The sequence below is a fragment of the Prunus persica genome, chromosome G2, assembly GCF_000346465.2.
Source record: "Prunus persica cultivar Lovell chromosome G2, Prunus_persica_NCBIv2, whole genome shotgun sequence".
Classification (NCBI taxonomy): Eukaryota; Viridiplantae; Streptophyta; class Magnoliopsida; order Rosales; family Rosaceae; genus Prunus; species Prunus persica.
This window is the reverse complement of record NC_034010.1, coordinates 26,298,878-26,322,227: the sequence shown is the minus strand read 5'-3', so window position 1 is coordinate 26,322,227 and position 23,350 is coordinate 26,298,878. Positions and strand designations below refer to the sequence as shown.

The 23,350-nt window shown below is 36.0% G+C and overlaps 3 protein-coding genes across 3 annotated transcripts; all 3 read left to right on the top strand.

Moving 5' to 3' along the window:
• LOC18786352 (peroxisomal nicotinamide adenine dinucleotide carrier) lies at positions 2,777 to 7,638 on the top strand. Its single transcript, XM_007218210.2, has 11 exons — positions 2,777 to 3,083; positions 3,172 to 3,249; positions 3,363 to 3,437; positions 4,373 to 4,503; positions 4,736 to 4,790; positions 5,106 to 5,216; positions 5,998 to 6,066; positions 6,134 to 6,241; positions 6,382 to 6,450; positions 6,990 to 7,044; positions 7,173 to 7,638. Exons 1-11 carry the CDS (start codon positions 3,003 to 3,005, stop codon positions 7,352 to 7,354), a joined length of 1,014 nt encoding a protein of 337 aa, XP_007218272.1. The 5' UTR covers positions 2,777 to 3,002; the 3' UTR covers positions 7,355 to 7,638.
• Positions 7,758 to 10,642, top strand: LOC18785525 (probable signal peptidase complex subunit 2). Its single transcript, XM_020557530.1, has 5 exons — positions 7,758 to 8,140; positions 8,230 to 8,381; positions 8,586 to 8,667; positions 9,934 to 10,076; positions 10,211 to 10,642. Exons 1-5 carry the CDS (start codon positions 8,039 to 8,041, stop codon positions 10,305 to 10,307), a joined length of 576 nt encoding a protein of 191 aa, XP_020413119.1. The 5' UTR covers positions 7,758 to 8,038; the 3' UTR covers positions 10,308 to 10,642.
• Positions 11,665 to 17,500, top strand: LOC18786976. Its single transcript, XM_020556403.1, has 4 exons — positions 11,665 to 12,439; positions 12,714 to 12,829; positions 15,533 to 15,776; positions 15,864 to 17,500. Exons 1-4 carry the CDS (start codon positions 12,065 to 12,067, stop codon positions 17,235 to 17,237), a joined length of 2,109 nt encoding a protein of 702 aa, XP_020411992.1. The 5' UTR covers positions 11,665 to 12,064; the 3' UTR covers positions 17,238 to 17,500.

The window sequence follows — 23,350 nt, the reverse complement described above, 5'->3', positions numbered from 1 at the left end:
TGACTAGGCCCACTCAAATTTAACAAACCCAAGGGTGTATGTGTGGAGTTTTTTTGTTTTTGCCAGAACAAACGATAGTATATTTACAAGATATTTTTATAACGGTCAATATACCAATGCAACAGTCTAATATGATCACAATAAAGCTACATTACAATTAAGTATTGAACTCATAACGAATTAATCTGAGATTTCTTTCAATTAAGAGGAGACAAATATCATTAGACCAAAGAGTAGTTGGGTGAGTGGATTTTGTATTGACTTTGTTATTGCTGCAAAACAGACGCATTATGCTCAACATAAAAACTCTCTTGAGTGAAGGTTGTCTCTAACAATAATATCTTTGATTAAATATTGCTGCAAGCAACAACCCAGTCTTGAAAGTTCTTTGATGCAGTAAGTAATCTATATTTCATATTCTAACCTGTTATGAAGAAAATTGATTGATTAGCGTAAGTGCTTTTGCCACGTTACTTAAGATGAAACTAACGACAATTACTAATATATCAATAAATTGCATCTCATCAAAGACGTCCTAAATTGTATTTCGAACAATCTAATTGTACCAAACAAAAACTGGGTGAAGAAACAAACAAACAAAGAAACCAGGACCTACTTAGGTCGTCTGCAGTCTAATGATCAGCGTTCCTTCACTTTCATAGACAAAATTATGTGGCCTTCAGCCTTGACCAGCCCAGGCCCTTCATTCCTCACGAGTCCAAACCGGCCTTCCTTTTTCTGATCCATCTTCTTTGGCAGAGGGATTCTAGCCCTGCTCACGCTGGCTATGCCATTAGAGGTTCCTGGCTCGGTGTCGTTACTCCCCCTCATGACCTCTACGTTCAGGTGCCCCCAATCCAAAAGGCTGGTCCTCAACGGAATTTCGCATTTTCCGTCCCATCTAGGGTCTGGTAAGGCACGAACAAAAGGAGTCCGATACTCTGTGCCGGGTTCAACCCACACAAGAGCTCTGTAAATCCGATCGGAAGCACAGATGGTACTGCTACTTGGGTCGTCAACGCCGTCCGCATGGTATATGGTCACACTCAAAACAACTTGATGGTCTAAGTCACGTTGAAGCAATAAGCTTTTTCCTGCAGGTATTCTCGTGTTCCTCATCAGGGCTTTGCTCCGATGTCCACCATTCTTCATGTTAGAATGGTCATGTGCCGATGCCATCCTCCCCATATATACCTACCTATACCGGATACGAGAGAGAGAGAGAGAGAGAGAGAGAGAGAGAGAAACCTTATGCAGTTAGAAGAGAGTTGCTGTGTTGAATCCTTATCGTAATAGGTGAGGATGCATGCTTAGACGTTGGCTAGCATTTATATACGAAAGAATTTATGTGGCCAAGGAACTCGTAATGGTGATGAGGCCAAATACAAGACCAAATTGATTTGGAATGAGGTATAAGTAAGCAGGGCACCGGGAAGAGAGAGAAAACCCAAGCAAAGCTTTCCTATCCTATATAGGAACTACTTGCCTATTTTCTCTTCCACAAATCTAACACTATTATAATAGAATTATTCGTATTAATTGCTATGTGTAAAACATCTATTCTTATCACTTTAAAAATATTTTAATAATTTATCGCTTTTCTTATAAATAAAAAAATATAAATATAAATATAAATAAAAAATAAAAAAAATAAAAAAAAATATATAAAATAAATAGTGTTGAACATTCATGGTCGACCATGATATGCCAAAAAACAAAAAACAAGAAAAAAACAAAACAAAAACAAAAAGTTACAATGGAACAAGGTAAAAAACAAACAAAAATAATCTAACAAAAAACACTTCGAATTAATGCCTGATTTAATCTATCATTGTTCAAAATAGGAATCGAAAAATAAAGAAGACATCAAAACTATGCAAACCCAAACACAAATTGTGGCCCGTAACAGCAAGATGTTCAACATCGCAATATTTATAAGTTAATGAAGTTACCAAAAAAAAAAAGATGGACAATTAGATATTATAAGAACGTATTTGTGTTCCTTCACACAACTTTGAGAACTCGCTAACTCAGTTTGGGCAAGAGCAAAGGTAGAGTTGAGATTGGATTAAACAAACTTTAAAGGACAAACGGTAGAGTTCAAATGGTACGCCAATGAGCATCCTTATTTTGATATGGCCTCATCATTTCTCCTCTCATTTAATATATCCGGTTAGTTTCCAATATTACCCTTTAAAATTAAAATCGCTAAAATATTTATTTTCCTTCGCTTTATTGTTTGTCATTTTATGTAAATGAATCTTTCATCCAATTTATTTATTTATTTTTAGAATTTAAAAGAGTTGTTTCTGCAAAATTATATCAGTGATGAGTTTTTTTAAATTATAATTTAACTCTTAATAATGTTAAAAGTGTCCAAGGCTATAGGAGTCCATTTCATCAAAGTCTTTATTTAAGATTTTTTTAAATTGCAATTTCTCACTCACCCACCACTAATATAGAATTTTAAAATAAAATTAAAAATTAAAAAAAAACACACTTAAAATTACAAGGTGTGGTGCAATTGGTAAATTGTCATCTCCAACTGACAAGCTACCTAGTGTCTTAATGATAGGAGTTCGAAACCTGTTAAAAGCACTTTATGGCTAGAGACAAGCCGAACCTTAAATTAATCCCACCATTCTAGTGTGGAGACACTCATTTATCCAAAAAATAAAAACACACTTGACTAAATAGTGGATTGGAAGGATAAAATGGTCCTAAAGCGAAAGCACCTACCAAAGCGTCATATGCTTTCTTGAACGGAACAACTAAACGAGGAAAAGTTATGGGACTTCTGATAGCGAGTGCCATCAGCGTGACTGCTCCCCGTTGATTGGTTTCGATAAGGCCAAAGTCAGAGATAGCCTTCTCTCTCTCCCTTCCTCTCCAAAAAAAGTAAAAAGGAAAAAAAAAAAAAGGAAAGTAGATCTCTGATCCCTCATGGCTCCCTACACTTTGCCGAGAAAATAAGAAACCCCTGTATATTTTATCGAGAAAATATGTCGGACGCTTTGATCAATGGCCTGGCCGGAGCTGGCGGCGGAATCATCGCCCAGCTCATCACATATCCTCTTCAGACTGTATGAAATTTTCTAGTCTGTTTCAATTGTTTCTCTTGAGCTTTTATTTTATTTGATTTTTGTTTAAATTTGGGGTCGTGATCTGTAGGTTAATACTCGTCAACAAACAGAACGTGGATTGAAGAAGGAAAAGAGCAAGCTCGGAACTATTGAACAAATGCTTCAGGTATATATATATATATATGTTCGCCGCGTTTGGTTGCTGAGAAAATGGACACATTTCTCTGTTAATTTCCATATATCTTATTGTTAGGCGTGTGCGTGGTAATTGATGTGCAGGTTATAAAACATGAAGGATGGGAACGGTTGTACGGAGGTTTGGCGCCATCATTAGTGGGCACAGCAGCATCTCAGGTGAGCAAAGCTTAGCTTCTCATTCTTATTGTTACTAATACTATGATTATAAAATAGGAGGGAGGGAATGTGCTAAATATTTATGTGCTTCCGTAAAATTCAAAATCACTGTTGTTAGCTGAGAAATTAAAGAAAAACAGAAAATTTGGAATCTTACAGCTTTTAACAGAACAGGAACTAATTTAATTATCTTGTAAAGGAGTTTGGCATATATACAGATGTCTTTTATAATATCTCAGCGACACCTTGATTTGTATTCTACATTGGCCAAAACCCTGAAGGAAAAAATGACAGAGAGCGGTGGTCGCTGGTTTTTTTTCTGTTACGTTTTATTGGCACCTTTTTGCATTGATTTGATACAGTTATTCTCTTGATTAGTAACGGCTAGTGACTGCGATAGTGATATCCCAAAACTATCTGACCTCCATTGTTAGGCTGTCTGCATGAAGCAGGCATGGCTGGCTTTTGACTCGTGTATCAGATCACCTAATCAAAATACGTTGTGTGTATTGGCCCAGTTATCTTCTATTTTGTTAGAATATGTAATTTGGATCGAGTCCATCAATCATGTGTTTTAGTTCAGAATTCAGATCATCTAAGAAGTCAATATTCACAAATCAATGCTTTCGTTACCTACATTGATCTGTACCATCAATGAAAAGTGAAACGAAGTATTTTGGTAATGTATATGCAGCCCTTTGAATAAAAAGTGAAACAAGGATGCCAGCTGGAATGTGCTTACTCAATACTATCTACCTAAACTTTAATGCTCTTTATAGTGCCGTTTGAGCCAGAACTTCCATGGTGTTACATGATATAGGGCAGCTTACATCCTTTTAGCTCAGAACTATAAACCTTTTTTTGCATAAATCTGCATCATATTTGTTTTAATTGGTTGTTTGGTTTCTTACGTAATTGCTATTTTATTGGTACAGGGTGTTTACTATTATTTCTATCAAATATTCAGGAACAAGGCTGAAGCTGCTGCACTTGAACGTAGGAAGTTAGGGGTTGGTGATGGATCTGTTGGAATGCTATCTTCATTAGTGGTTGCTGCGTTATCTGGGTATTTTCTTATGCATGTGATTATGACCTTACGACATTCATTGTTTCATAATATATTCAAAGCTATAAATCATCATTTACTTAAATAGCTGCATTGGATTTTTCTGAAAACTCTTAATAAAATGCAAATATAGCTAACAAAAAAGATTTCTCAGCGCTTATGGTAGTATTTTTTTTTTTCCTTGTTCATGGGATTTGCTGCTGAAAATCTCACCACAATTTTATTCTTGCAGGTGTGTGAATGTGCTGTTCACAAATCCTATATGGGTAGTTGTTACACGCATGCAGGTAAAGATGAAATTCATTGAATCTCCAAATGTGAAAGTGACACCAAAATTTGTCTTTGCTGTCTTATGTGCGTATTCCTCCTTTTCTTGTATCTATGTTTTATGCTAAAAGTGACCTTTGAAGAGCACTGTATTCCGGGATTTAGAACTTATCTCAGAATTTTGAAATACCTATGATGTTAGTTACCAATTTAACCAAATATTCTCTTCTTCTTATGTGTAGCTAATTTCATAAATTGTGCTTAAGGATCACTCTCACCAAGTATACAAATTTGATGTTATTAATTTATCGTTTGCTCTCTTTTTACACTGTTAGACATACAAAAAAAACTTGAAGAAGTCCGAGCCTGGTCCGGAGCTATCAACTGCTCAAGATGAAGCAGTCCTTGCTGCAGCTGAGCCTCCTCCCTTTGGGACAACTCATGCGGTTGGTATTATGTTTTGTGTTACTCTTAATTCTTTGGCCTCCACCCAGGTGGGGGTATTGGGGTATTCATTTACTGATGCATAACTCTTATATGGCTGCATATTACTAAATAAGTTGGCTTGAAATGTTATCAAATTTGTGTATTAAATTAAATATTATATGATTGCATGATGTATCTCTTTTCAAAAAAGAAAGATTGCATGATGCATCACTTGAATGAATAATATTTTCACCCACAGTGGAGGACTTTTACGTAGATGATAATATTAGGTTGATATATTGTGGATTAGCAATACTGTTCTGGTCCAACAGACTTTATCAATTGATCTGCAAATTGATTGATCACCCAATTGGTAACAAAATGGAACATTTGCATAAACTACCAACTAATTGTTAACTCAAATGTTTGAATTTTGAAACTAAACTGGTTGTGGAGCACGGTTTTTCCAAGAGATGGTAAACATGATTGGTCATTCATCTAGTACTACTGAAGGAAGAGCAACTGTGCATGGTTGATAGTAAAGTGGGGTAAATCAGACAGCGAAATATATACCAGGATAAATACAGTTTGGAATGCTGCTAATTAGCTTATTTTTATATGATGATGTTGTCATTGTTTAGACAATTCACAACAACTTAATTATTGAGTGGGCTGGATAGTTGTGTCTATAGATTTCAATATTGGGTTTAGTTTTCTGATTCATACAAGTTTGGCTTCAGTGCCAGACAATATTTTTCTTTTCCAATATTATTTCCTTAACTTTGTAAGGAACATGTACAGATCCAGGAAGTTTATGATGAAGCTGGAGTTTTGGGTTTCTGGAGAGGTGTATTCCCGACATTGATCATGGTATGTAAGAAGTGTGTCTTATACAGGCTAAGGGGGTATGACTAATTGTTTCTGCTTTTGACCACAGGTGAGTAATCCTTCCATGCAATTTATGCTGTATGAAACTATGTTGAAGAAGCTAAAGCAAAGACGTGCTTTGAGTAAGAAGGATAACAGTGGGGTTACTGCTTTGGAGGTTAGTTTCATCTAGATCTTAAACTTTTAAGCATCCCTAACCTGATGTAAATTTTTCATGATATACCTTTTATTAGAGTACTTACAGTACTAGTACTATGTTTCTCCCCCTTGAGCTAATAAATTGCCTAATTCTGGTAGATATTTCTTCTTGGTGCTTTGGCGAAACTAGGGGCTACAGTCATGACTTATCCTCTTTTAGTTGTGAAGGTAAATGACGTGACCTTATACAGATCTGTATTTGTGAAGCAATGCATACTTGAGTTGTTATGTGAACGGATTGCTATTGAAATGTGAAATGCTTGATCTAGGTCAAGGCATTTGAAGTTAACTTAGTGAACTGGAGTAAATGGATAGAACTTTTAAATCTCCTCTGGATTGAAAAGACATGGATATGTGCCACCGTTTTAAATTTTGGCTGCTTGTTAGTTTTGACTTGAGCAATACACTCCCCCACAAAAGAAAAATGAAAAATGAAAGAAATATTTTTGTGTAAAGAAAGGATTGGAGGACTTGGGTTGAGCTTCTGGCTAAGATTTGGTTAATGAGGGGAAACGAATAGTAAAAGATTGAGGAGATGACACTGGGAAGAGACAAGATAGTCTTGGTTCTGTATTGGATTTGGTGTCATTAAACTTATAAGTATATAAAGAAAGACTTTTGAAGTATATTGTGATCTCATCCATATAAATACTAGTCTTTTAGTGTAATTTTTTTTCAGCTTCTTATTGATTCTCTTGCTGATGCAGTCGCGGCTTCAAGCAAAACAGGTTACAACTGGTGACAAAAGGCATCATTATAAAGGTTTGAATATGACTATTTATTCATACATTGAGAAACTAAAATATCGAAACAACAATTCTGTATATTTGCAGATGAAAATATCTTGTTTGTGAATTATGATGTTTCATTATTTTTGGTTTTACGTTTAGGCACATCAGACGCTATGCTAAAGATGATTCGCTATGAAGGATTATATGGGTTTTACAAAGGGATGGGAACAAAAATAGTACAAAGTGTACTTGCAGCTGCTGTTCTGTTCATGATTAAGGAAGAGCTTGTTAAGGGTGCTCGGTTCTTGCTCACTAACAAAGTGAAATCAAAGCCTCCATAGTTGTGAACCTAACCTCTCTTTTTTGGCCACGCCTTCACCTCCCCATTCCCAATTGGTTTATTTCATAATGTTATCATTGCAAGATCAAATATTTATTCGAAATGTATTCGTCATTGTTGGCAAACTGGTACCTTGAATATAAGGGGATTTAGAGGGATCAATTTGGGGTAATCTGGTAAGTTTACCCTATTTTATTTTTAGACTTAATTCACCATGTGTATATTATACTGGAGACCCAAATTACCATTGGGTAAAATCAACTAATAACATCAATAAGTTTGTTTTCAATAAAAAGTTTTGTCACTATGCCATTTTTCATATTACTGCATTTTGTAGTATGTTCGAATAATTTTACTATTTAACTCAGGATCAAATTTTTGTTTTTGTTTTCAAATTGGAAATTATTATTAGTACTTACAAATTACAATGCTTATGGAATAAGACGATCATTTCAAACATCTATGAAATTAACCAAAAAATACATGCAAAGGCAAGTATTTATCAAGAATTTTCTTCCCCCCAAAAAAAAAAAATCCCTTTATTACTCCCACTGAAGCTGTGAACGTTACCCGCTCCTTCACTCACTCTCTCTCTCTCTCTCTCTCTCTCTCTCTCTCTCTCTCCCTCGGAGCCATTTTCAGACAAAAGCCGTCAAACCCAGTTCTCCAAATCTCCACCAAAAAAATGCAAGACAAAAACTCAGAGTCGGCCAACAGAAACCCTAAGAAGGCCAATCTCTTAGATCATCACTCCATCAAACACATCCTCGACGAGTCTGTTACTGAGGTCAGTAGTAATTCCCCTCGATCTGTTTCGGTTTCCAGGTTTTCCATTTTGTTCTATTTATTTATTTATTGTTTTTGTAATTCGAATAGATCGTGACGAGCCGTGGATATGTGGAAGACGTGAGGATGAGCAATATAAGATTGTTTCTCGGAACAATTATAATCGTAATTGCTCTCTTCGCTCAGTTTTACAAGAAGAAGTTCCCTGAGAACCGAGACTTTCTCATCCTCTGCATCGTCTTATATCCTCAAAATTCATGACATTATGCTTTTGCTTGTGTTTATCTTCGTTTAATTGATGAGAAAACAGTTATTAGATTATTTAATTTGATTTGATGCTCTTTTTGCTTGGTTTCATGGCTTAAAATTTGATATGTATTTTACTGCTGTCGCATAGTTTTGGATTGATGTTAGCTTCAAGTGTGTTTGATCTTTGACTCTGGCAAGTATATAGTCTTCAATGGACTATTGCAGCTTATCATATACACAAAAGAGAAGAATGCCATCCTCTTTACGTATCCTCCAGCGGTACGTTTCTCTTCGACATTCAAAATGTAGCTACGATGATTGATTACATGCTGATATTTTACTTGTCGGTTACTGAATCTTTGTCTGTGTGATCACGCTGATATATGTATTTTCTACTATGTGCTGATAACCTAATCGCACGTAGGGGTGTGATTTGATAAACTCTGATATCAGTCTATATACTAGGACTTACCATGCTTTCAATTCCTCATGTCTAGCTTCCTTTGTTATATCTACTATTGAATACATCCATACCCTAGTTTCAATATAAAATATTTTGTATCCTTGTCTTATATCCCATTTAAGGGTTAATTTTCAAAGTTTTGCCTTATGCTACTGAATAGTGGCTTTGTCACCTGCAATTTGGATTAGGGTGTTTGCTTGGTATTGTTGACTGGAGTTGAGTGACGACTTATCAAAGTCGGGGGGCTCTCTGGAACATTTTACGTGTCTCTATTCATATGTACATATTAAGCTACCATACTGTAACATAAGTGATAAGCTACAGTCATCTCAGTTACTCTAGTAGAAAGTCTAAAGAACCCGAATAATTATATCTCCTTGTTCTGTAATAAGATGTATCCTCCCTCTTGTATATGCATTATGCAATTGGGACATGTCTTAGACATTAAGCACAATCTTGTATTCCCAGTAGGGTGGAACATGAAGAGTTCTCTATTGAAATGCCCATTAAGGGTTTCTTGTTCATTCTTCTCGCCAACCCCCCGTTGACTCTGACTATCCATGGTTGTTAGGTCACGTGTGTTGTGTGTGCAGAATGATGATTGCTTGATAACGGGGAGATTTTGACTTTTATTTTCTCTAGTTGAGACAATATGTTTATCCTTGTTAGGAGCAAGAATTAAAATAGTAAAATCCATTTTGGAATTTTGTAACTTTCTTTTGACAGGTTTAAAGTAAAACAGAATTACTCTCTCTTATCAGACATGTGTTACACCTCATCTTTGTTTTACACCCCATCTTTGTTTACTCAGTTGGTTTATAGGATCCCATTATTTTATTTTCTTGTTTATTCTTACTATTTGGAACCTAACCCTATATATCAGCCATCTGCAGTACTCTTTCATGAAGAACTTTTATATTGAACCACAGATGCTGCAATAGAATTTTATGTGTATATAAAATATGATTGTTCCTACAAGTTTATAAGTTATAATGATCAATATATATTGGTTAGTTCACGCATCTAAATTTTCAACTCGTAAAATTTTGTAAGTTTTATACAAAAGGGAATTATTCACACAGGATTCCTTCACAAGCACTGGATTGGTGGTCTCTTCCCAATTGCCAAGATTCTCTGATATGTACACACTTGTGATAGCAAGTGCAGACCCCAAATCTATTTCCTCAAATCAACCAGTAAAGTTTACCAAGAGTGTTACTCAGTGGTCTCTCTCTCTCTCTCTCTCTCTCTCTCTCTCTCTCTCTCACACACACACACACACACACACACACAAGAAGAAAGAAGAAAATATGCAAATGCATGCATAATCAATTTTGGCAACATTTTGGAACATTTCAGGTTCACCAAGGATGGGATTTTGGTGGAGGGCCTCTTCTGGAAAGATGTTGAAGCTTTAATAAATGAATACCAGAAAGAACCAAAGAAGAGCAAGTGACAGGAAAACTGCTGAATAGCACATTTGATGGGGACGCTGATTGGAAGAGAGGGTTTCATTTAGAGCTGTCATGTGATCATAGATGTTGCTCTTTGACAATGTGACTTTTTGCTCTTTAGAACCAAACCAGTGTACATTATATTCCGTCATTTAGAAAACAACCGACCGGATGAATTGATGAAATCTTGAACAGTTAGCTTCTTTTGTTACCCAACTTTATAAAGTCAAAGTTCTAGGACTGCCTAAGTCTGAATATACTCATATTCAGTTCGGTGTTATTTGTCTCCCGTGACCTGTTTTTTTCCTTCTGTTTTATGAAACTTTACTTTGTTTAATTGGAATCATTGCATTGGAATATTAGCATCCCCTACCCCAATCAACGGCCTAAAAAGGTAAAACTAAGAAAAGCGAAAAGTAATTGTCTCAATAAATACAAAGGGACCTACAATGAAAGACCTTTTTTCATGAACTAACAAATGACATGTTTACTTACTAGGAATCGTTATTAAAAGATAGATAATTTTTCCAATTATTGAACTAAACCCTAAATTCTAAACTTCATTTTTATGTTGATTATATATAATTAGTAAACAACGTAATGAGAATGGCTTCGAGCCAATTTGGCATTATTGTGCTATGAAAATAATTGCTATCAGATTTGCTGTGAGATAAAATAATTTGGCATTTGGTAAACTTTTTGTTAAAAATGTTGTTGGTACTATTTTTCGAATAATCAGAAAATAATTCATGCATAATTATTAAATCCAACGTCTCTTTCCTGCATAATTATAAAATAAAAACACCTCATTAGTTGCTTTCCCTTATAACTTTCTTTCACAATAATTTTTAACAATAAGTGATTTTGTCATAATTTATCAAACGAGTTGTGCTTCACAAATTTTTTAAAAAATCACTTATCACCCCAAATAAGTAATGCCAAACAAAAACTTCATATACCAATTGCTTACTTTTCATATTCCAAAGTTTCTTGATGCCTTACTTTCTCATTATAAATAAATAAACATATCAAGTCCTCACAACCAATCTTGGCCAGAAAAAAAAAAAAAAAAAAAAAAAGTTAAAGCACCAATCAAATATACGTTGTTTAGTGGATTAATTGTACTTTGCTTTGTTCGGTTGTTCCTCAACCATCAGCCTCCTTTTGTCCAAAAAAAAAAAAAAAGAAGCCCTCAGCCTCCAATGCGTGCGGACGCTACCAGCCAATCTCTTATCGGGCGGAACCCGTGGCGTGGTCCGTTGAGCGACTGACGTGGCACCTCCTTCAATGTTTGGCTTGACGGATAATCGGGTCCCACAAAGAGATTGATGAGCTGACGTGGTGCCTATGCAATCACGCCCCGGATCTGAAGACCAACACAGAATCGCATTTTATAGGCGGTTTTCAAGTCCGCCTCATATTTCATTAGTCTAGTCCCCTCCCAGGCCCAGCTGTATTATAAAAACCGACCCCAAGTACCATCCGTCCTCTTCCATTTTCGCAACAGAGACCATTTATTTCCTGTGGGAGATATTTTCTTCCCTCTCTGAAAAGCTCTTATCTCCTTCTCTCTATCCTCACCCACGCAATTCAATCTTCGTTCTCCGACTCGATCTCAATCTCAATCAGGTTCTGGTGCTTCAGATTCAGATTTGGAAACCACAATTTAAAAAAATAAAATTAATAAAAAAGAATTAAATCGAATTAGGGTTTCGAATCTATCAAAGGCGATTTAACGGAAAATTCCCAATTATCCGCGATGACTAGCCCTGGAAACCAAGATTTACATACGAATGACGAGATCGATGGCGTCGATCGCATTGCGGATCAATCAAACGGTGAAGAATTGGAGAACTCGTCGTCCTCGAATGGCGCTGAGAGCTCCGGCGTTGGACCAGCGTCGAGGAGTGAGATTGGGCTCGAAGAGCGATTGACGGACATACTTGTTGATGAAGGGGATGGAGATCTGTTGCTCCAGCAGAGCAATCGAGAGGACCGTGTTTTGCAGTGGCTACAAGCGCTCGATATGCAGGTTATGGGTGCGTGTCGTGCCGACGAGAGGTTGAAGCCCTTATTGAAGAAGAATGCCTCGAACGACGTCGCAGAAGGTCGATTGTTAGCTCAATTAAGCCAGGTATGTTATAACCATGATCTCAAAGAAGTCAATGTAGAAATTCACTGATAAAGCAACTTGATTTGAAGCTCCGTGTTGCCATTTACAGTATTTGTTGGGGGGGCGGTTTCAAAAATTGGCACTGAGGCTACAAATAATTGCTAGATGCTTTGTGAATAGGCTGAACTGTTGTTGAACATCGGTCGAAGTAGGGGATAATTTTTGGGATTGTGGTTATTTTTTTGATTTCTGGTTTTGCAAAATGATGATCTCACACGTTGTGTTTGATGAACAGCATTTCGAGCCAGCAGAAGTTGGAATGCTAGCGAGGTGCTTCTGTATACCTCTTGTTTCAATTCGTGTGGGAAAGATCAACAAGCAAGGGACTCTCTTGTGCCCCACTGCTGCTAGGTAAATATCAGATTACTATATCTCTTGATGCACTTGTTTGGTATCTTTGTTTGTTTGAAAAGTTGTTTGTAATTAGTATTAACTCTAAAATCTCTTTTCATGTCTTGCTCTTTTGCATAGTTGAATAAGAAATGAACATAGCCTATCACTTAGAACAAGTAGTCTGTGCATTTAGATAGCTTTTCTGAAATCACCGACTTTCAAATTAATGAGTGTGCTTCGTTTTGCCCTCTGTATCCCCCTTTCATTTTACTGACAAATTCATGTGTGGCAATACCTTCTCACATGATGATGCTGCATTGGCGTTTATATCTATAAGTTTTGACAGAAAAGGAGAATAAATAATGTTTTTCATCATGTTTCCAAATGATTGAAGTGCGATTGTGCCAGAATATCATATTTCTAGTCTGGTCCCTTCCACTTAACGCTTTATTTTATATTGGGGGAGGTTATATTGATATGAAACAATCAATTACCATTCTAGCCTGATTACTAGGATTTTCCGGAATCACTCTGGAATCTATTATGCTAATGCATAAATTTACCTCCCTGCATTCCATGTATATATGTAATTCAAGCATGTCTTGGATGTGTTACTTGATTGTACTATACAGTCTTGCTTTTGACATTTTATGCAGGCAGCTGGTTTAAAATATACCTGATGTTAGTAATGTTCTGATGTTTCGCAGTTAATCAAACATATTAATTTATGCCTGTAAGTTCATATTTGTCGATATTAATTTCCAGGTCCCCGTGTATATAAGTATTGGTTGTTTGCTTGTGGATGTTTAATTTTTGTTCAAATCATTCATCTAGCATTTGGAGGACTGGACTGCATTTTCATGTTGATTATAAACTTAAGAAAGTGATTTTCATCTTTATAGAAATTTTTTGAAAGGTTCACTTAAGATATTCCTGAATTTTTTATTGTGATTCATAATCGAGTAAGCTCTCTCTCGTATGGGTAGTGACATACTGTAGGTACTTGAAACACAGTTTGTTATGGCTTGACGAATGGGAATGGGAATGTGGTACATCACCTTACTCTGAACATGGAACAGTTAAGGTTTGAGTAAAAAAGACTTGGTGTTCAGTTAGAAGTTTGCATTGAGAAGACAATCTTAGGTCAGATCTCTTTTTTGGTTTTGGCCTCTTCCGTAAGAAAACATTATAGTCGCTAAAGTGTTACTTATCATGTTTCATTTCAGAATTATAAACAAGAGTGGTAGATGTTTGGGATCACCAGTCTTAGCATGTAATTGAAGTGTAATAAGAAGTTTGGAATGACTAATATTGTGGATTGTGAGAGTAGTAGCATATTATGGTAGCGATGGAAACACTCATTCATATGAATCATGTTTGACTAGTAGATTGTATTTGTTTGTTGTAAACATTACCACATCTTGATGTCACTTTGCACTGCATGGCGGTTTTTTGCAGTCAGACATTGGGAAGACGTTTTTGAGGTTAGTTAAATGATATCAGTTTATGAAAAGAATAGGACATTCATTTACCATATTTAAGCAGAATGATTTCAGCTGAAGCATACAGTTAACCTTGAATGCTCTTTGCTCAGCATTTGTTTCTACTTATCTTTTACTTATTATTAGTCTTTTGTTCATAAAATGATTTATGGCTATTCTGATACTCTTTGTTGCTTTTCTGTTATTAGTGTCATTGAAATTACTGTCATTAACTCGTGGGGGAGCATGAGTTCAGTGGGTAGAAAACTAAAAAAGTTAGTGGAGAGAGTTTTGATCTAGCATTGAGTTTGTGAACAAATGTAATGTTCTGGGGAGTGTATTGCGTGATTAATGTTTTTTGTAGGTCGTAGGAGTCCATTTTAGCTTATTAATGGTGACAATGTTCATTCTTCCAAGTAAATATGTCTTTTGACTTGTAGGTAATGTGGCGTATTCTATTATGATCTCTGAATTAAGAGGAAGTAAAGGTAGTTTCATGATCCTATATTATATAGTTTGCTACTGCTTTTTAGCTATAAATGATTGGCATTATAATAGAAATTAAAATGGAGTGTGACAAGTTATTGTGTTTCTGAGTTATGTCATTGTCTGCCTACTGTCTTCCCGAAGTTTGTTTGATTGAACAAGCTGATTTTTATGTTATTAACAGCTAGTTATTCTTTCCTTAATTGGCATTATTTTGCTACTCGTATGTCTAACTTTCTTCCAATTATATGGTGTATAGACATCCTGTCACTTGATTCTTTTTGTTTGCTTCTACATCCATAGAAAAGAGAATCTTTGAGCATTGTTTGTATACCTTTCATTTATGCTGATCACTGGAAGAGCCCAAATGTTGGAGGCAACTCTTTAGTTGTCATGTTTTATGATTGTTGAGTCAAAATTAGCGTTAGTTCAACTCTGAATAATAGTGTGTGGTCCTGCTTTGGTGATTTGTTCTCCTAAAATGGAAAACAGATATACAGAAGTTAGAGAGGGTTGTTGTGACCTTTGTCTCTGACCTTGTACTTAGTAAATTACTTGCTTGAATTTAGTTTTGATTATTGTCAATGGAAAAACCAGAAGAAAAAAGAATAATAAGGAAATACCTGTGGTTAGCGGAGAAAGAACAATTAGATTAACATTAAGTGATTGGGCCTCTGCAGTCGTTGAAAGTCACTTAGGTTTCTCATGCTTATTTCTCTTTCTAAGCTTTCGTTATCTTTTCACGTTGTCTCAGGGGTAATTTAAATCTTACAGTCTTGCCAACATCTAATTTACGGCTTTCATTCGTTGGGGATGATGGTCATACAGATAGACTTTTCACTTTAAGTAGCAAATCTCAGTGTTCTGCTGTAGAAGTCAATGAGATTCCAACGGACAATTCTGGCCGGTCTTTCCTTACTAAAATCCCAGGTGGCCGGGTTTTTTACTTTTGGTGTTCTGAGACATCCCGACTTTTGGGAATTGAATTGCTTGCAAAGGTATGTATGACTTACATAATGAACCTGTCTGGACAGAGCACTTGTTTGCTATTATAATTGCTAACTGATTCTTCACCCCTGTAACAGATGAAGGATCTGATCAAGAGGAAGCCCTCCATAGCTGAGTTAACTGGAATCAGTGAATCACGCCTTGGTTGCTTTGCAACTCACCTTCGTGCCTATCTGGTGGGATCAACAGTGGGTGGCAATGCAGGAAGTTCTGCAGGCTCCACATCTGATGGGGATACCACCACAGAGCTATCTGATACAGCTCAAGATGGACAATTCTCATCCGCATCACCAAAATCCTTGCGTTCACGGCATAGTGTCAATCAGGCAACGAAGGCAAATTCATCATTTCAGGGTAGCCTGAGCCCAAGACCAAGTTCCTTCAAAGAGGGCCTACCCAGAACCTTGTCTTCTTTGAGGAACATATCCAGGGAAAAGTTGAGGAGGCGAGGGGACATGTACCTTTCGGGCATTGACATCCCAACAATTGCTTCATCAATCACAGTTGGTGCATCTTGTCCCAATAATGCTGAAATTGACAAATGTCCGGAAGTTATTAGAAGTTGCTCTTTATCTTCTTCAGGTTTCCTAGAGTCGCTAGGAAAACTGGCTGTCCCATCAACCTTGAACCCTGCATCACAAGTTCCTTACATAGTTACTCCTCTTTTATCTCCTTACTATTGTTGGTGCCCTCCAGGTTCATCAGATTTGCAGTTCTCACCAGAACTTCCTGAGCTTCCCGGCTCATCAATTGAATCAGCTTTGCTTCCACCACTTTCTTCTTTATTACAAGCCAATGTGCCCTCAAGCATGTTGACAACAAAACCACCACTTAATTTGGCTGATGCTCCCTTGGTTGATTTCCCTGCTTTTCTCCCAGACCCATTGGTCAGGTTACCAAGGCCAACTTCTCAGCAGATCCCAACTTTCACACCGTTGATGTGTGACCCAATTGTTCACATTCCAGTTATTGATATTTGCTCTTCGGGTCAAGGGTACTTGGTCAGCGCTGGTCCTGCTATTTCAACTGCCATTTCTCCTTTGCACCCGAAACTTGTGAGCATTCCTGAAACTGATTCTATGGTGGAGAAGGGTGCGAGAGAGACACTGCGGCGACTGCTAATGAGTGGTTCGACACAGAGTGGCTCACAGCTGATAGATGTATTGCCTGCCATGCTGTCAAATGCACATGAGAATCGAAATTTGCTGGTTGGTGGGAGCCGGGGTCTGTATAGTGGAACCAGGGACGTTGATGTAATTGCAAACAGCATTGCAGCCATGGGTCTGGTTTCACTGTCTGGGATATCTACCAGGGGAACTGGTTTAGATAATCGTAGTATCCACGGAAATTTTGATATGCAGGAGGAGGGATCCAGTGGATTGGATGGATCTTGTTCGGAAGATAAGGGTACCTTTTGTTCGGATTTTAGGGTAAAAAGGGCCGATGAATGACAAGAAGAAGAAGAATAATAATAATAGAATGGTGTCCGTTTGTTTGTTGTGTGGTGTTGTCCCAAGCAAGTAGGTATGTGTTTTTGGTTCTACTTACAAATGTAGATGATGATATAGGTGGCCGTAGTTTAGGCCTTTGGAATTGTAATTAGTGCTGCTGATCCCATCCTGAGGCTGTGTTCCATATTGTGCCGCCTCCATTGTTCTTGTTCATGATTAGAAGAAGATGAATGAAATTTGTTTTACGAATCATGTTGTCGACATCCTTCGTCTACTTATGACTACTTCCGAATTCCGATCTTGTTTATAGCAATTGACTGTTAAAATCCGTTATTTTCACCTCCATAACCATGGAAATCAACACTTGTTTATAGAAAGATAGGATACTTTGAACTCATAATTAAATTAATATAGTAAAGTTCAGTCTGCCCAACTCAAATGAAGCAGCTTGAGAACAACAGATACGAGTACGAGGACACAGGCAAACAGTCTTAGATCTAGATCCCTGACCCTGATGAGTATTTTAAGTAATGGACCAATATCATTTGAGGTGGTTAAAATTTAGCAATTGATTTCTCATCTCGAAGCCTCCTTTTTCATGATACAAACGGGACTTTAATATTGTGTGACTAAAACTTAAACGTATGTTCCTTTTTTATATTTATTTTAATATATGGATTAGTGTTGATTAGTGTGTTCCCTTGGAGGGTTCTGACACAATTACTCTCATTCGAATTTGAGTGGAGGAGAGGATTAATTAATTTAACAAACAGGATTAAACCATAGCTGAGCACAACAACAAAGTACATTGGCTGATAAATAAAAGGATTTGAATGAATCACCCAGTTGAGTTGTGACTTAAGAATAGCTGAGCCTCAGGAGCTGACCAGTAGACAAGTTGCTAGGCATCTAGGCATGAGAGAGTGGGGCCTAAATAGTTGGTTTTATTTTATTTCTTTATTATTATTATATATATTATATGGTATTATTTAAAATGGAATTCCAATTAGGAGGAGCATGCCTGAGCATCTTCATGTCATGCCATGCCGACTCATATAAGAACAACCAATGAGTCACAGATAGAGGAGATACAGCTACGGCCACATCACCACCTTCACACTCAAAACCCTAATTTAATTTGGTAGCTGCCAATGTCATCAAGTCCATATACTAAAAACTAGATGATTCATATTATTGAAATACAATGTATAGGATGTATAGGATGTTTTTCGAATAATCTTATTTGAGAAATTATTCAACTGAAGTTCTATATATAATAATATATATATTATAATTATGTAGTCCCAGGATATTTTTCACATAAGTGGACCGAAGCTGATACTATCACTACAGACAATTACCAACTACTAGATTTTAAAATATTATTTTTGAATTATGTTATGACATTTTTTTTTGGGAAGATTATATAGATGACATTTACATGCAGATTTCAAATTGATTCTTCTTTTATTGGAGAAAATATGTGATTACTAGACCGACTACGCACATACGTTGCTGCATACACCAAGAACCTTCCCTTTTCTTTTTCTTTTTTTGAACTTAAACTATAATTTTATAGGTTCTAAAAAAAACTATAATTTTATAGTTATTGTCCCCCACAAACGATCATCATCGATCTCACACACATTTGAATTTGATAGATCCTAATTTTGATGGTTTCATTTACCGGCGGATTCAATTTTTTTTATTTTTTATATAATAAATGTGTAATTTTAAAAGGTTAAAAGGTTAATTATTTTTTTAAAAAAAAGAAAAAAAAGAAAGGGAAAGTACATCTGCTTTCTCCTATGTATGAAGTTATATTTTCTTTCTTTCTATTATTAAAAGAAAAGGATGTGCTAATTAAGTCATGTTCTTTTAAAAGAACATGACTTAATTAGCACATCCTTTTCTTTTAATGCTCGGATTGAGAAAAGATGTTGAATTTGCCATCTTGAGAAAGAATGCTCGGATTGGAAACTAACTCCATTGGATTAATTTAAGCCAAACGATTAATTTAAAAAGAAGAAAAAGAAAGCTTGTTAAAAACCTTTTTGTTATAGCCCTTTTTTCATTTCTTAAGTAGCCCGTACATTAAAGCTTGTTAAAGTCCACAAATTGTTTTTTTGTTTTTCTTTTAAATTCGGTCCAAAATGACGTCGTTTTGGCCAACATGTTTTTATAAAATTTAAAAAAAAAAGCTACGCGCAACAACAGCCAAGGGTGCATCAATAACAGCGCCTGCAAGCCTTGGTTGAGGCAATTCGTCGAACACCTGGAGTGCACCACAAAACCTCAGCAAAGAAGCAATATGCAGCGCTTGAAGAGACTTTTCTGGGAAACCTTAATAGGTCGGCCAATGGTTCCATTAATATATTTCGGCTTTTTGGTCTTGGACTCATCATTTACGTCAGACGAAAGTAAAGAAAAAAAAAGTTGAAAACGAAGCCCTTAAAAACCCTAGTGCTGTGAACTTAAAGATCCATCCATGCCCACCAAAGTTTTGCTTACGTGTGTCAAAACCACAAGCTTTGTAAAGGAGGCCTTAATTCTTCGTTCAATTATTGGTCCCCATGATCTGGATATTTCAATAATAATGGTGATGAGGGAAGGAGGATGACAACGACTTATTCCATTGTCATGTTGATTTTCAAGTACACACAACTGGAGTGTTAAAGTCGCAGCAAACTCCTGCTTCCTCTCTCATCCACACTTCAAACAATTAAGCCATTTGTGTTTGTGAGGCCTACGATAACTGGCTTCTCTAAACCACCCAACCTTAATTTGTTGCTTCTATCCACCAAAACAAAAAAGTCAATGCATTAGTTAATTTAGTAGTGTGTGTGTGAGAAACCTCCCTCGCCTTAGACTATGTTCACCAAAATATAAAATCAATTGCTAATCTTTCATTCAATTAGTCGCTTCAATCATGAAATGTGCCAAAGAAAAGTAATTGATCATACCTATAAAGCCTACTTGCTTTTGTGACTTAAATTGGCGCCACTAAATGCTCATGTTTGAATAGGGTTCTACATAGGGGGTGCACAAACAAGAAAGCTTGCCACATAATTTGCAAACCCTTGTATGAACTGCAAAAACTAATTAGACTTATTAATTAAGTATGAAAAGCCGTTAGGGTGTTTAATTTGGTGGTGGACCATCGACCATGACAACAAACTATTGCAGCCAATAGGCTAATTAAGTAGCTTGGCATTATTAGTCATAAAGGGAAGTCATTGTCCTCTACATAGGTCAAAAAGAGATTAATATGTTGGGAAACACAGGCATATATATATATATATATATATATTTTGGACTAAGATGCCTCATCTGAAAGAAATATAAACATATACTATATGCCTCATGGGACATGGATGATGAGAAATATATTCTCTACTTCAAATAATAATATTATTCTATCAATAATCACATACTCTGCACCATTGGTTAAGACATCTTAGGGGTCAAACCTTTTAAGCACTGACTGCCCTCTGATTAGCATCTGCTTAATTCAAAATCATCAGATTAATGGGTGCATGTACACCAACCAAGATTAAGTAATTAAACAAGGGATTAGTTAACCATAACCAACATATATATATAATTTTTTTTAAGAACAAGTGATCGTCTAAATTATAAAAGAAATGAATTTTTCATACATATAGACACGATCAAAAGATAATAAGATTTTAACTTAAAATCTCTTATCTGCAAATAAAAGACCTTTCTCAATGAATTAGACCTCATTACCCATCCGGCATATTCTTGTATATTCTTGAACTTAACATTAACACTGCTTTTTTGTTTTTCAACGGATCGAGTGCCCGTTAAATCAAAAATGGAAATCATTGCCAAAACTATGGGCCATATATATATACAGTCCCGATCTCTTGGACCACAGGAGTCCAAGAGATTTGTGGTCACTCACCGTTGGATGTAAATTCAACGGTTCACTCAATCTTGAACTCATTTTAAGAAACTTTTTTGAACCATTAGAATCTTTGGTGGAATGGAAATAAATTATAGTTCAGGGGAAAATTGCACGGCATAGCATAGTAGGAGATCTGTTGTTCCATTCATTGACAAATATTTGATGTGATTGACTAAATATTTTCCACTAGAAAATAAACGATTCTTACCCTTTTTTTTCTTTTAATTAAAAAATATTAAATTTGACATTTTCACATGCAATGAAACTTCTTAGAGCAATTCCACCGCTTCAATTTGGCCCGAGCAAGAGAGGGCCCAAGCCCCAGGTCGGGCTTCAGCAGCTTGGGTAAGAGGTGGGTCAGCAAACCGGGCAAAACGAGCCCAAACTCGTGCTTGGGGGTTGTTGACGTCAACAACGAAAGTTTTATAATAAAAAAATCGAAAAAAATTCTTTAAAAAAATCAAAAATTTCAGAATTTTTTTTAAAAATAAATACCTAGCTATATTATTCACTTCCCACACCAAAACTCTATACAAATTCATCTCATCATATCTCATGTGAATAGTGGTTGCTCTTGGGTTGCTATGGCTGTCACATCCCGAGATCGGCTCCGCCGGAACACGATATTGTCCGCTTTGGGCCCCCTTCTCTGCCCTCACAGTTTTGTTTCTAGGAACTCACGAGCAACTTCCCAGTGAGTCACTCATCCTGGGATTGCTCTAGCCCCAACTTGCTTAACTTCGGAGTTCTCATGACTTCGAAGTCAGTGAGCTCCCAAAAGGCCTCATGCTAGATAGAAGTGGGCATGTGCATATAAGGCACATCACCCCCCCTATCCGTTGGTCAATATGGGATGTTACAATGACAATGAGTGACAACAAGCATTTTACAAGGGCTGCCACTATTCATGTGAATAGTAACAATCTTTACCTTAACCTTGCCATTTACCATGACAAATGAGTGAAAGTATTCTTAAACAACACTAATAAACCACTTGTTGTTCTTATTTGTACAGTGATTAACAATAACAACAAGAATTAAAAAGAAATTAACAATAACAACAAGAATTACAAAGAAATTAACAATAACAACAAGAATTACAAAGAAATTAACAATAACAACAAGAATTAGAAAGAAATTGCTTTTCTTTCTCTTTTTTTTTTTAAAAAAAATCTGATAAAGAGATGTTTGCAACTTGTTAAATAAATTATTATTAATTCACATTTGTCACATTCACTCCTACTACGTAAAAAAGAAAAAAGGACTTGGACTTGGACTTGGCTACACAACTATCTTTTAAAAATTAAAGAAAAAAGAGAATTGTGTAGCTAATATAAAGATTCACATTTATGATTCATATATGACGTTCTCATTATAAAACGACTTTAGAGAAGCATCCACATCTTCTTCTCTCTCGATAATCTAATAACAATAATAATACTTGAAAATTAGACCAAGCAAAATACTATAGTGATTTGACATCGTCCTTTTTAGCTATTGGACACCCATGTCATGCTCAACTCCATCTAGACAACTCTTGGACCTAGCGCTTCAATTTTGTCCAACACCATTTTTATATTAATCAATAACCTTGTAATTTCGTTCGACATTATACTATATAGTAATTAGAGCATTTACAATGGACTCCTTAAACCATCTTCTTAGATAAAATTTAGGGAGAAAGTAAGAAAACTCACCTCCAACCATGCTCCCTATCTAACTCCTAAAATATGGAGACCTCTAGAAGCTCCTAAATCTGAGAAGAGAGAATGAACTTCTAGTGGCTCCTTATAATTTAATGCTACCCTATTTAATGAATATTTTAAAACCTTTAATCAATATTGTCTATTTTTATATTATTTTTTCATAGAGATTGACCATTTATGTCGAATTAAAATATAATTCTAGCATTTATAACTCTCTAAACTAGAGAGAATGATTGAAGTTGAAATTTTATAAAGAGTTCATAAAATAACTTTTGTGTATTTGTAACTAAATTTGAACTAAAAAATAGAGAGCATGATCATAAATGCTCTTAAAAAAAGAAAAAGAGAGAGAAAACAGATAGAGAGCGTCGTCCAGTGCATTCCAACAAGAAGTCAAGAGAGTGAGGTAAAACGCAGCGGATAGATGAGGCAACAGCGCAGACAAACCTCCAATCCCTCTCACCACGTCATAATAA

Coding starts and splice junctions, on each gene's coding strand:
- LOC18786352 (XM_007218210.2), top strand. CDS start 3,003: ATGTCGGACGCTTTGATCAATGGCCTGGCCGGAGCTGGCGGCGGAATC. Junction 3,250..3,362: donor CTATTGAACAAATGCTTCAG/GTATATATATAT, acceptor ATTGATGTGCAG/GTTATAAAACATGAAGGATG. Junction 6,067..6,133: donor TATTCCCGACATTGATCATG/GTATGTAAGAAG, acceptor TTTTGACCACAG/GTGAGTAATCCTTCCATGCA.
- LOC18785525 (XM_020557530.1), top strand. CDS start 8,039: ATGCAAGACAAAAACTCAGAGTCGGCCAACAGAAACCCTAAGAAGGCC. Junction 8,382..8,585: donor CTCATCCTCTGCATCGTCTT/ATATCCTCAAAA, acceptor TGACTCTGGCAA/GTATATAGTCTTCAATGGAC. Junction 10,077..10,210: donor ACCAAGAGTGTTACTCAGTG/GTCTCTCTCTCT, acceptor GGAACATTTCAG/GTTCACCAAGGATGGGATTT.
- LOC18786976 (XM_020556403.1), top strand. CDS start 12,065: ATGACTAGCCCTGGAAACCAAGATTTACATACGAATGACGAGATCGAT. Junction 12,830..15,532: donor TTGTGCCCCACTGCTGCTAG/GTAAATATCAGA, acceptor ACGTTGTCTCAG/GGGTAATTTAAATCTTACAG. Junction 15,777..15,863: donor GAATTGAATTGCTTGCAAAG/GTATGTATGACT, acceptor CCCCTGTAACAG/ATGAAGGATCTGATCAAGAG.